The sequence below is a fragment of the Lissotriton vulgaris genome, chromosome 4_1, assembly GCF_964263255.1.
Source record: "Lissotriton vulgaris chromosome 4_1, aLisVul1.2, whole genome shotgun sequence".
NCBI classification, from domain to species: Eukaryota; Metazoa; Chordata; class Amphibia; order Caudata; family Salamandridae; genus Lissotriton; species Lissotriton vulgaris.
The window spans coordinates 2116636311-2116649719 of NC_141691.1; the positions used below are offsets into that span (position 1 = coordinate 2116636311).

Consider the following 13409-nt stretch of genomic DNA (forward strand, 5'->3'; position numbering starts at 1 on the left):
TTAAAAAACCTAGTAAACATAAGCTTCAATCCAAGGAGCAGGTAATGTAAAATGTATAATAATATGAAAAATAAAGTATGGCCCGAGCCGCATGGGCTCCAAGAGCATATAATTAATTGAGGTTTGTTTACACACACACATACACAGCTACATTTTGATTGGCAAAGGGCATCAGCTGAGCACACTTTGAGACACAAGCCAAGAAAAAAAACTGTGCACCAAAAATAACCTAAATAGACAGGCGGGAACAAGTACATGCCATTGGGCCTGTAGCCCTGGGAGGGGCCAAACACCAAAAGGAGGGGCAAAAACAGCCAATACACCACGGAAAAGTCCAATTTCTAGGACGGCACACAAAAGAACCAATTAAAAACGATGGGTGTGCTCGAAGCCCACACAGGGGATACAGCATGTCTCCAACACAGCACATGCACTCAACTTAGACTCGACCAAAAAACATGTAGCACAAAAAAATGACACTGCTCATATTTTCTCAAACCCACCTCGAATTAAATTTGGACTTAAGCAAATATTGTTTACATTTTTTTTTTTTAATCAGATACATTTTGAAGATGTTTCTAATGTATAACTTTGTAACTGAGGATACGATTGCCCAAAATATTAATTAATTTATTGCGTCTGATGTTATTAGTTGATAACTGTAGAAAATAAAGAGCTGAATTATTTTTCTTTTTTGATGCAGACTTTCTTAATGGCCATTTCTTGTGACCACCACACTTGGGTGGGTCTACGGAAGAGCGAGGAAGGAATCTACTGGGCGAACGGGACCGCCTGCAGCAGCAGTCTGTGAGATTTACATTTATTTTAACAAAAAAATATATATTTTTTTTAGATTAATATTGTGTGTTTGCATCCAAAAAGATAGAAGCTATGATGTAGATATATGTGACTGTGTAATGCACACTAGGCAGGTTCCAGAGCTCCCTGTGGAAGCTGCAGCCAATGACAGTGGCTATGACTCACAAAGGACCTAGCACAGGCTAATGTGTGAATTATTCATATCACAACCATGAGAAAAGTCCACAAGTAACACATATATCATGACTCACAGAGGGAGCATGCTGAATTGAAAAGTTTTGTTTGTGCAACGTTTCCATCTCTATTGTGTGGCACCTAGCGTGACACTTTTTCAAGGGCTGAGCAATGCAATGGGGATATGTTTTATTGTTAATACCACACAATGAGCCTCCTCCAAAAATACCAAACACTCTACCAGGGATGATACTTACATTTCAATCAGATTCTTCTGTCTCCCTGGAATCCTATACTAGCTGTTCACTAAGGCTCTCTCCTCCATCACCAGGGTGCACTCCTCTATCACTCAGGCTCTCTCCTCCATCACTGAGGTGCTCTCCACCATCTCTGAGGCACACTCCTCTATCACTCAGGCTCTCTCCTCCATCACTGAGGCGCACTCCTCCATCACTGAGGCTCTGTCCTCCATCACTGAGGCACTCTCCTCCATCACTGAGGCACTGTCCTCCATCATGGAGGCACTGTCCTCCATCATGGAGGCACTCTCCTCTATCGTGGAGGTGGTCTTCTCCATCACTGCAGCACTCGCCTCCATCACTGAGTCTCTCCTCATCACTGAGGTGCTCTCCTCCATCACTGAAATAGAAGCACAAGGGGAGCTTGGCCCTAGAGGACAAGTGGGGAGGCTGGGCAAATTATATGCACAATCAAAGAAGATTGCAGGTTAAGGGCACCGCAATGGAGTGCCCTTATGCCCCTGAAATGGCCGTACTGTACATGGCTCAGTACGAACAGAAATTTGTTGACAACAATAACCCTTTTAAACAGCACATCCTGCAATGGTTCCGCTACATAGATGATGTCTGGCTCCTGTGGCAGGGGAGTCAGACTGACCTGGTAGCTTTCCATGACTGGCTCAACAACAGGCGTGGTGACATCAAATTCTCGATGGCACAGAGCAATGAAAGGATGACCTTCCTTGATGTTGAAATAGCAAACATCATCTCTTTTCAAAAAAGATACGGACAGGGATACCATTTTGCACCACAAGAGTGCCCACCCCAGGAATCTGAAATCTAACCTTCCATATGGGCAACTGTTGCGCATTAGGAGAAACTGCTCTGACTTGGAAGACTTCACGTCCCACGCAGAGACGTTTTGTCAAGAAATGCAGGAAAGGGGGTACCCAAAGAAACTGTTGAAGCACTCTCTCAAAAGAGCGCGCTTCAACCCCCGTGAAACCCTCTTACAAGTACGGCCCAAACCGACACTCGAAAGACTGGTCTGTGTTACCACCTTTGGACCAGACACACATAAACTGAGAAAAACCGTGCTGAATAATTGGCACTTAATGGCGAATCTAGAATGTCCACTCCCACAACCTTTGTTCGCCTATAAGAGAAACCAAAATGTGGGACAGCATATCATGAGGGCGGATGTATCTTTACCAAAAAAGAAAAGCGATCTACTGACCCAGTGGAACCTCAAACCGATCACAGGACATCACAAGTGTGGTACCTGTGTCGTGTGCCCAAATACAATCGAGGGCGACGAGTTCCAACATAGGGCCACCAGATGGAAACACTCAGAAGTTTCCAACTGCAAAACCAAGAATGTTGTTTACCTGGTTCAGTGCCCCTGTGACCAAATCTATATTGGCAAAACTAGACAACAAGTTAACACACGTATTTGCCAACACCGGTCCAGAATTGAAAACAAAATCATGACTGCCCCCATGGTTGAACATTTCTTGAATGCCAACCATGATGCCAATGACCTCAGATGGACGGTACTGCATACACTACGTCCATCACAGAACAACGCAGACTTGGACAGAATGCTCCTCAAAAAGGAAGCATACTTAATCCTGAAATTTAATAGTGTACAGAAGGGCCTTAATAGTTTGTCCGAAGTCGCGAGACTTTGATCCAATAGTGTCCTGGTGCCTGATGACCGTACGGGTCGCGTCTCAGCTTTTCCTCAGTTCCAATCAACACACATGATACAATCCATGCAATTTCCTGACATTAGCACAGAATAGCGCAAACTACAAATCCCTTAAGGCTTAGCAAACTTCTTAATGCTCTTCTCCATGGCAACAACGACAGCGTCCATCTTTGGAACCACGCAGAACGCTGGAGGCCTTTACCGAGCAACACGGAGGTGAGCGATGCTCCCGTGGTACCTCGCCGCTGGTCTTTGTTTTACTTGCGGTCAACGCTAAAAACTAACTAAATTCTCTTCCGTTTTCCATCAGCGGATACGGAGCACGGTGAAAATTGTACACGCCGGACCCCCATAAAAAGTTTGATCGGATACCAAGACCCCTTTGCACCGACTCTGATAAAATTTAAAAGGTATGTCTTTTGCAAGTCAGTATAGTATTTAGCGATAGCTCAGACCCCAGCTCCCAATACCAATACTTATGTTTCTGCACACAGCGCCATTGGCCGCCTTCTCAGCGAGAGCCTGCAGAAGAATTTACCTTCTACGTTAAAGGTAGCCGTCACCTTCAACCTCTGAAACAACTGACGGTACGTTTGTCCCCAATCAATTTGCACATTCTGGCAGCAACACTTTTTAGCTGTGCTAATGTCAACTCGCCTTGTTTTAGGAAGCCCCGCCAACTGGACTCCTCATGGAGCTCATCCAGCCTGCACTGACAATTGTCCTCTGAATTTGTTTCTTCAAAGAACTGGTAGGTCCCCCAACTGAGTGTCATAACATAGGGAGTCTTGCCCCCCTTTTTTACCCATGATACTTAAAAAAGCTCTCTCCTTTTTGAAATTTCACAGACAGAGTAATTGTGCCCTGATGAGAATCCGGGAAACAAGCCCCTGGATTCGAAACGCGTCGGCCAATTAGAAAAGGATAACTTGTATACCAGCATTCGCTGGCTGATAAAGAATCCCGAATTCATTTTCGCGCTCCTTTCCTATTTTTCCTCCCTCCTTTCTACTTTTCTTTGCTTCAATCAATGCTCTATTCATTTGAAAGTGTGTTTATCATTTATTGCCATGCATATCTAATGTCACTGTCTGTTTCACATTGTTTTTTATTTTTTCGTGATTAATGACTACATTTAGTTTGTGACACTTTGTTGTGTGGAAAAGTCTAACCTTGGTTCAAATTCACATTGTACATATGTTTTTGTCTGTTCATAATATGTTGTGTTTGACAAACAGAGTCTAATCAAAAAAGTAATTGGTATAAATAAAAATACCCAGTTGATAACGACAAACAGCGTGTTCAACTTTCCATAAATGTGGTTGCAAATGTAAGTGGCGAGGCACTCTTCTTTGATTGTGCTCCTCTATCACTGAGGCACTCTCCTCCATCACCAAGGCTTTCTCCTCCATCACTGAGGCTCTCTCCTCCATCACTGAGGCTCTCTCCTCCATCACTGAGGCTCTCTCCTCCATCACTCAGGCTCTCTCCTCCATCACTCAGGCTCTCTCCTCCATCACTCAGGCTCTCTTCTCAATCACTGAGGCGCTCTCCTCCATCACTGAGGCTCTCTCCTCCATCACTGAGGATCTCTGCTCCATCACTGAGGCTCTCTCCTCCATCACTGAGTCTCTTCTCCATCACTCAGGCTCTCTCCGCCATCACTGAGGCTCTCTTCTCCATCACCGAGGCGCTATCCTCCATCACTGAGGCTCTCCCTGTTCACCATACCCCTAAGATACACTCTATCTTACCTATTCCTCATGTTCTCTCTTCCATCACTCAGCCGGTCTCTGTCCACCATACCTCTCAGGTACTTTCTATCTTAAATATCCCTCCCATTTTCTCTGCCATAACGCGTGATCTCGCTATCCACCATACCCCTCGGGTACTCTCTTTTGCCTATTCCTCTAGTTCTCTCCTCATCATCATCATCATCATATATAACTTTATTCGGTCATTTGTAGAAAAACCATCAAAGTATACAAGGTATTAAACATAAATATATCTACAATTAAAATAGTATTAAATCATTGCAATCACAAATACAAATGACATCTCGAATCAGTTTAAGAACATGAATACATATACCATTAATCTAATTCTCTCCTTCATTCTCAGGTGCTCTCCTCCATCACTCAGGCAACCTTTGTCTTACATACCCCTCAAGTACATTCTCTCTTACTTATCCCCCATGTTCTCTCCTCCATCACTCAATCTCTCTCTTCCATCACTTAGGCACTCCCTGTTCACCATACCCCTAAGATACTCTCTGTCTTACCTATTCCCCATGTTCTCTCCTCCATTCTCAGGTGCTCTCTTCCATCACTGAGCTCACTCCTCCATCACTCAGGCGCCCTCTGTCTTCCATACCCCTCAAGAACCTTCTCTCTTATTATCCCCTATGTTCACTCCTCCATCACTCAGGCACTCCCTGCCCCATACCCCTAAGATACTCTCTGTCTTACCTATACCTCATGTTCTCTCCTCCATTCTCAGGTGCTCTCTGTCCACCATACCTCTCAGGTACTTTCTATCTTACATCTACCTCATTCTCTCTTCTCTTAACCTGCTCATGCAACCCTTGCCTGGCCAATCTCTCAGCAATCTAGCCTCTGTTACTCACAGTATTCATCTCAGGTACTTTCTCCCTTGCCCATCCCTTGCGCTCTCCCTTTAATGCTCCTTAGATAAACTCTTCTCCAACCCTTCTCAGGTACTCTCTACTCCATCCTTGCTGTTGTCATATCCACCTGCCTTTTCTCCAAGTAACCTTTCCTCTATTCTTGCCAGAGGTTTCTAGATCAGCCTTTCCTCAGGTACTCTCTGCTGCATCCATGATGAAGTCATCTCTGTCTGCGTTATCTCTAGTTAACTTTTTTTCTATTCTTTCCTTTAGCCCTACTCCATACATCCCTGCTGAAGTAATGTTTGGTCTCTCCATATTCCAGTCATCTCTCTTCCATTCTCCCTAGGCATGTTTGCATTCATCTCATCCCGGGTACTCTCTCTACTCCAACTTTCCCCTCTATTCCTTGGTTCCTCTAACACCATTCTTTCCTTGCAGTTCCTCTGCTGTCTCAATAGGTTGCCCTCTGTCCCCTCATATACCGGTTAACCACAGACCTAGGTATTCTCCACCACAGTTTGGTACTTTCTGCCCCTCAAGATCTCTTCTTCACCCTCCCATTATGGATCCTGTCCGCACTATTAGAGCATCCTTCACCTGCGTCCCATCAGGGTCCCGGCCGCCTCTGAGGTACTTTTCTACATCATTTGCACTGATCACCCCACTCATCTCCCTCCCATGCACCCTTCACCCCCAGGAAGTATCCTCATTACCCTCAAGTGCTCAGGGTTCACCTCACAGAGTGTTTCGAACTTTCCACTCAGGTACCATGCACTGTTCCTCACCTCTCCATCACTAACCCAACCTCTGCCCCCCAGAGGCTAGTCTTCTGACCTGTGCTGTGCACTCTGCCTTCTGTGCTCTTTTGTGCTTAGCATCTGTGCCTGTTGTATCTTTTGTGCCCATTTGCCTTTTCTGGCTCTTGTGGTCTTTGTGTCTTTCTGCTTTATCGCCTGTTTGTCTGTGGTGTTCGCTTGTCTTTTGTGCCTCTTTTCTTTTTTTGTGTTATTCTGTTCTTTTTCTGCTTCAGTGTCCATTTGTCTTTTGTGCTAGCTTATCTTTTGTGCCTGTTAGTCTTTTGTGCCCATTTGTCTTTTTTTTTTAAACTTCTTTTTATAGGGTTTTTATCACATAACAAGCATCATTAGCATCTCTTCGAACATCCTTTGATACAATCATTGTGCCTCCCGCGTCCATTATACATACAATATGTAGTATCTGCATATAAAATGGCTGAGCATTACATCACATTATTAGTGTGCCAGGGTTGGCACACTATTAATATGCCACATTCGCTTATACAATAAGGGCAGTCCTATGCATCCTGTGATATATATACCCAAAACATCGGAACTTCGCATCGCAACCGGCATTCGCCCCTTCTGTTTGTCGTGCATTGTCTAGGCTTATCATGGCATATGTGTCTCTTTGTTACACTACGAGGGCGTAGGTGGGTGTGTCAATAAATGACAAGTTAAGGGGGCCCAGATATCGCTAGGCTTTGAAGCACTAGGCAGTAATTTAGCGTATGTAGTGAGCCGCTCCTGACAAGTTACTAAGTCTGTTACGCAATCCTTAAATTTGGGTGCCCGACCCCTGCCCCAGTGGCAAGCCACCCGTCTCTTTGCCATAAGCAGTGCTAGAGCAACGCATTTGCGGTGTGCCGCCTGCAGTGATTTAACATCACCGAGTTGGGCCATCAGCGGGGTGGGGTCGATGTGCATGTTAATCATTAGTGACAGAGCCGCCAAAATTTGCACCCAGTATTCATTCACTCCAGGACATTCCCATGCCAAGTGTAGAAAATCGGCTCCAGGCACTCAGCATCTATCGCAACTATCTGAATCTCTAAATTGGTACCTGTGCATCCTAGCCTGGGTATAGTATATCCTGTGCAGGAATATATAATGTGTTATGCGGAGTCTACTACTGTCCGAGACCCGTTCCGTTTGTAAGCAGCAGAACTCCCAGTGGTCATCAGTCAATTCAAACCCCAATTCCTCACTCCACCGAGTGCAGGACAGTGAAACTGGTAGTTCCCTCTGCGTATGTACCATCCTACATATTTTGGAAACAAGTTGTTTAGCCGACGTACATTTCAGCATTAACTGTAATGGTTCCAGTGTTTGCAGCTCTTCCAGAAATTTCGGGGTGATAGACCAGATCCCCTGTCTGAGACAGATGTAAAGAAATGTGTCAAGCGGGGTGCACTGTAGTCCCTGAAATATCTGTTCCCCATTGCAAAAACGACCTTCGCAGTATAAGTCCCCCAAGGTGCGAATATGGGTGCGTGCTCAAAAGGCATGAAAAAGTGTTTCTTGAAGAAGGGGCATGGCAGGATGATATATGAGTGGCAGGAACGGAGAGTATATGATAGCAGCGTTCAACATGCACCCTATGCGCTGCCATGCCGCTATCGTGAATGTAATGGTGGTTGGCATTTTTTCTCTAGTGCTAATCGATTCATACAGAGCACCATCAATGGGGATAGGGTGAGAACGCCAATGTTCCACTGCTACTTGCGGCATGTAACGTGGGTGTGACACTCAAAACCAAGCATAATGAGCCTGCGCACTGACATAGTACAGTTCAAAATTTGGTATTCTGAAACCTCTCCGTGAGTACGGTCTAATAAGGACGTTCCATTGAAGTCTCGGTTGTTCCCCCCGCATACAAGCCACGTCAGCTCTGAACGGAGTTTTTTAAAGAAGAAAGTTCCTGGGTAGTACGGAATATTTAAAAAGAGGTAGAGTAACTAGGGAAGTATCACCATTTTAATAAGGGAAGCACATCCCGCCATGGACAGGGGGAGCGCAATCCAACGGATAACGCAATCTGTTATAAGGGTCATTGTAGTACCATAGGTCATCATCATATGTTCCTCCCTGTCTCTAGTTACACGTACTCCCAAATAGCGCAGTTCCTCAACACACCACTCCAAGGGGTAGTCCTAGAGGAAAGCGAGTTGTCACATTCGTCAGCGGAAAAAAATACTAGATGTCCCCCAGTTAATCTGGATCCCTGACAGCCTCCCAAAGATTATAAATTCCCTGAGAATCTGGTTGAAATTGTGCTGTGGGTTACAGATGTATAGGGTGATACCATCGGCATAAAATGATATAAGTATTTGTCGCATATTACATCTTAAGGCTTTGTCATTACGATGCTGCCACAGTCTCGCCGCTAGCAGTTTTACTGCATTGGCAAATTGCAGCGGGGAAAGTGGGCACCCCTGTCTGGGCCGCCTGGTAATCTGGAATGCATGTGATATATTGATGAGCACCTTTGCAACCGGCGTCTGATATAACAGCTTGACCCAGGAGCGGAACAGAGGTGGGAAACTGTTACATCCTGCTTTCATTTCTTCTTTGTCCTTCCTTTGTGTTTCTCATTTCTATCTCTGCATGTCTCTATGATGTCATCTGTGTTCCAATTGTATTTGCTTGAAAGCTGGAACAGTTACATCTGGAGGCTGAGCTGAAGTCCATCTGCTCCTGGTGGGGTCTTTTCTATCATTATACAATCTTATTCTATTTATCTACCTGACCTGATTTTATTCTACAATAAACCTAAATTGTTACATATACTGGATTTATGGACATCAATTTATTACAATTTTGGCGACGAGGTACAGAACCTGTGCGTGGAAAAAGACTGATTTAATGGAGATCTGCAACTAAGGAACTTAAAGAATAAGGAACTAAGGACTTTTTGAACTACTGCAACTGAAGAATTTTTCAAGCCAAGAGGAGGAAAAGGTATTATATGAGAGCACCCTGATTAACCCCACCAGTGTCCTGTGTGATCTGGACAGCCTGTTTCCCTAGGGTGTTAGAATTTTTGCTGCGTGATTTGGCTTAAATCTGAAGGAATTACAACTGCATGATTTGAAGAAAACTTTTAAGATTTAAACTGATTTGGACTGAATTGTCAAGAACTTTTAAAAGGAAAGATGTGTGCCATGTTTGGGAGAGACACGCCTTTGCCATCTGCTGTGGTGAATGGAGGTGCAACATTCATTTGTATTAGACGTTTAAAGAAGTTGAACAGCGTGAGAATGGACATAAAGTTTTGCTTTGGCCTCTCCAAGATAAATGCTGGATTTTATGTGCGGAGCACAGAGTGCGGTGTCTGCTGTACCTTCGATGCTGGCATCTGTGAGCAGAGCACTGTGTGCGGTGTCTGCTGTGACTTCGACAAGGGATGTTCAAATGTTTCAAACCTGTGTATTGTTTTAAGGCCCAGTGTTGATTTTTGCACATTTCCTGCTGTTCAATTCTTTTGGCGATTTTTAAATAATAATGACAACGACTTATGGGAGCAATGGCTCGAGCGCTCGCAACGATTTCTGAGCGTGGTCATCACCTTGACAACGCTGTGCTCTCCGTCTTCTCTCTGTCCATGGCAGCAGCTGATGTCATCAACGTTGCGTACGCAACACAACGTATGACGTCATTGGCGGCCATATTTGTTGCACATCGCGTCGTGAAGCATCAACGCGTTTAATAATATCCTGACAGCAACTTGAATTTAAATATGAATTTGAAGGAAAAGGTACTGTTTTTGTACATTGTGAAGAGAAAACTGCACATTTAAAAAGTAGATTTTGTAAGAAGATATGGCACAACGATCTGTGTAAACAATATTCTGGAACATTTATTTTGGAACACTAAGGATCGTTTCTCACCATTTGGGAGTTTGGTTCATTGTTTCGACGTCTGCAATTCTTTTACAAGATATTACTTCGCTGATGTACACAGCTGATGTACATTTTTCAAGTGTTGTTGTTTGCAGAAAGACATCGCTGCGTCTGCATCTGACTACTTTTCTCATGTTTCAGAGGGAGGTGTTCATATATGTATTTTTGGGGAGGACTGCGCATCATTTTATTGCCATGTATTGCTTCTCCTATGATTTGCTTGCATGTGTGTACTTTGCATGTGTGTACTTTGCATGTGTGTACTTTGTATGTGTGTTCTGGAACTGATAGAACACACATGTTCCCTGATGTTTGAGGTGTTTAGTTATACTACAGTGAGATAGTATAGTTTTAATTTTGCAAGGTGTTTAGTTATACTACAGTCAGATAGTATTGTCCTTAATGTGAGAGCCATGTTTATGCTCAACGTATGTTGAGGTGCTCTGTAATTTCTATTCAGATTTCTGGTGTGTTAGTTATTCGATTGAGTGAGCCATTTTTTATGCTCAACGTTGTTTGAGGTGCTCAGTTGTTTTATTTAAATCCGTTGTGGATTGCATGTTTGACATGTGCATGGGGTGTGTACATGTGTATTTTTGAAAGGGGCCACATTTTGTGCTCATTTATTGAGGTGCTCCATTTTTCATTGTAGTTTTATGTGTTTACGGCTTGCATCTTAGGATGAGCCATGTTCATGAGATTTCAATATTTTGAAGAGTTCTTGTTTCTTTTGCTGAACCACAATGTGCTCTAACTTTGTTAGAGGTGTTCAGGTATTCAGGATTTGTGAGAGTGAAAGTTGCTCTATACTAGGATGTGTACCGCTTTAGCGCTCTATTATATTAGAGGAGTTTCATTTATTTTCAATGTGAAGAGCCGCAGGTTGCTCATTTGTAGAATAGCAAGTGTTTGCTATCTTTGATGTTTAAAGAGCCGCTGGTTGCTCTTTTGTAGAATTTCTTGTGTTCGCTATCTTTTATCTAGTTATTGAACCACTTTTAAGTGCTCTAAGTTTAGAGGTGTTCATATTGTTGTGTGTTTTAAGAGCTGTGTTTTTGCTCTGTGATATGGATTCTGTACCATGAGGGTTACAGAGTTTCTATTGTACTTTCGGTTTTTAAAGTTCTATCTCTTTCTTTTACTTTACCATAATTCTTCCTGTGTATATGCTATATGTTCTATTATCAATGTTTATTCTCTTTTGTTTTCTTATCTTATTTTATTTTGTCAAGGGGGGAGATGTGTTACATCCTGCTTTCATTTCTTCTTTGTCCTTCCTTTGTGTTTCTCATTTCTATCTCTGCATGTCTCTATGATGTCATCTGTGTTCCAATTGTATTTGCTTGAAAGCTGGAACAGTTACATCTGGAGGCTGAGCTGAAGTCCATCTGCTCCTGGTGGGGTCTTTTCTATCATTATACAATCTTATTCTATTTATCTACCTGACCTGATTTTATTCTACAATAAACCTAAATTGTTACATATACTGGATTTATGGACATCAATTTATTACAGAAACCCATTCGCAGTATCACCCCGAAGCTGTAGTCCCACTCAATGGAATCAAAAGCCTTAGTGGTGTCTAAAAAACCCACAGCCAAAGGCAAATCCTGCAAGACATTATTTAAGATGGAAAAATGTGTTCTCAGGTTGTGGGAGGTGGCTCATCAGGGCACAAAGCCCGATTGATCTGGGAGAATTAAGTTTTCCATCAACAAGCTCAGTCGGGTAGAGATTAGCTTGGCCAGTATTTTGGCATCGCAATTTAATAGAGAAAGGGGTCTATAGGAGTCACACTGCCGAGGCGGCTTCCCAGGTTTGAATAGCGATATTATAAGAGCCTCCCTCATGGATGTGGGGAGGTGACCAGTCTCAAGTGTGTCTTCATATACCTCACGTAGGATGGGGGCCATTAAACCTATATACGTTTTTTAGAATTCTACAGGGATACCATCCGTTCCTGTGGCTTTTCCCGACTGCATACTCATAATGGCGTCTCTGATCACATCCAGTTCAAATGGGGCGCATAAAAAAGTACATTGCACATCACTAAGCCAGCCCAGTGACACATCTCCCAGAAAATTCTCTAACTCCAGGTCACCTGCCCGCTGTGTAGTGTAGAGGTGGTTATAGTATTGCGTGAAGGCATTAAGAATATTAGCCGTGTCCCAATATACCACCCTTTCTAACCCCTCAATTTCCAGTATATAGCCAGAGTACCGAGGTTTCCGGATAATTTACACTAGAGCTCGTCCTGGTCTCTCCCCCTCTCCATAGCATCGGGTCACCCAGCATTTGCCCCTAAATCTAGTCTCCCGCTGTGCTGTGTCCATACACTCGGTGAGTGTTTCCGGAAATTGTCCCTGAGCAGAGTTGTTCGGGTCCACGGCCAGTTCCTCCTCTAATGACTTCAGCCCTGCCTCCAATACATGCAGGGAGTTAGTTATATCTTTAAGCACCCCGTTCCCTTTGATATGCAGAGCCCACAGAGTGTAACCTTGAATGCCTCCCAAATGGTTTCAACACTATTCACCGTATCTTTATTACAAACAAAAACATCTTGTATTTACTCTCGCAGCTCTTCTTGGAAAACTGAATCCAACAAACTAGGGGCATAAAGCCGTCAGCTGCTTCGCGGTACGCCAAATTCAGAGCAGGAAAGAGTAAGCGCCACTGGGGCATGGTCAGAATATGTTCTGGGCAAGTGTCGCACACCAGCCCAGTCTGCAGGATAACAACCAATAATCTAGCCGAGCCCATGACGTCACAGGCGCCGTGAAGTGTGTCCCTTCCTGTGCACATGGGTGAGTGTGTCTCCAGGCGTCTATTAGGTGATATGTGGTTCTAGTGTATTGCAGTGTTGCGCACACTTTAGAATAATAATGAGGACTAGGGTGCGATCTGCCCGAGTTAGGGTTATATGTAACATTAAAATCACCTCCCCATATTATGTGACTACAGCCTATATCAAAGATCTTGGCCCATAATGTAACAAAAACTTCTGGATCATCTACATTCGGCCCATAACAGCAGGCCAACGTGACAGACACAGAGCCCAACTGCCCCCATGCCAAACAGTAGCGACCCTGCAAGTCCCAGGTGGCTCCAGCCAAGTGGAACGGTACACGTTTCTTAACA

At 43.9% G+C, this 13409-nt stretch overlaps 1 protein-coding gene across 1 annotated transcript in view; it reads left to right on the forward strand.

Moving 5' to 3' along the window:
* Positions 1-13409, forward strand: part of LOC147725154 (uncharacterized) — a 253304-nt gene that overhangs the window by 173810 nt on the left and 66085 nt on the right. Inside the window, exon 5 of the mRNA XM_086918194.1 lies at positions 704-807. Coding sequence (XP_086774320.1) covers positions 704-807 — 104 coding nt within the window. The remainder of the gene's footprint in view (positions 1-703; positions 808-13409) is intronic.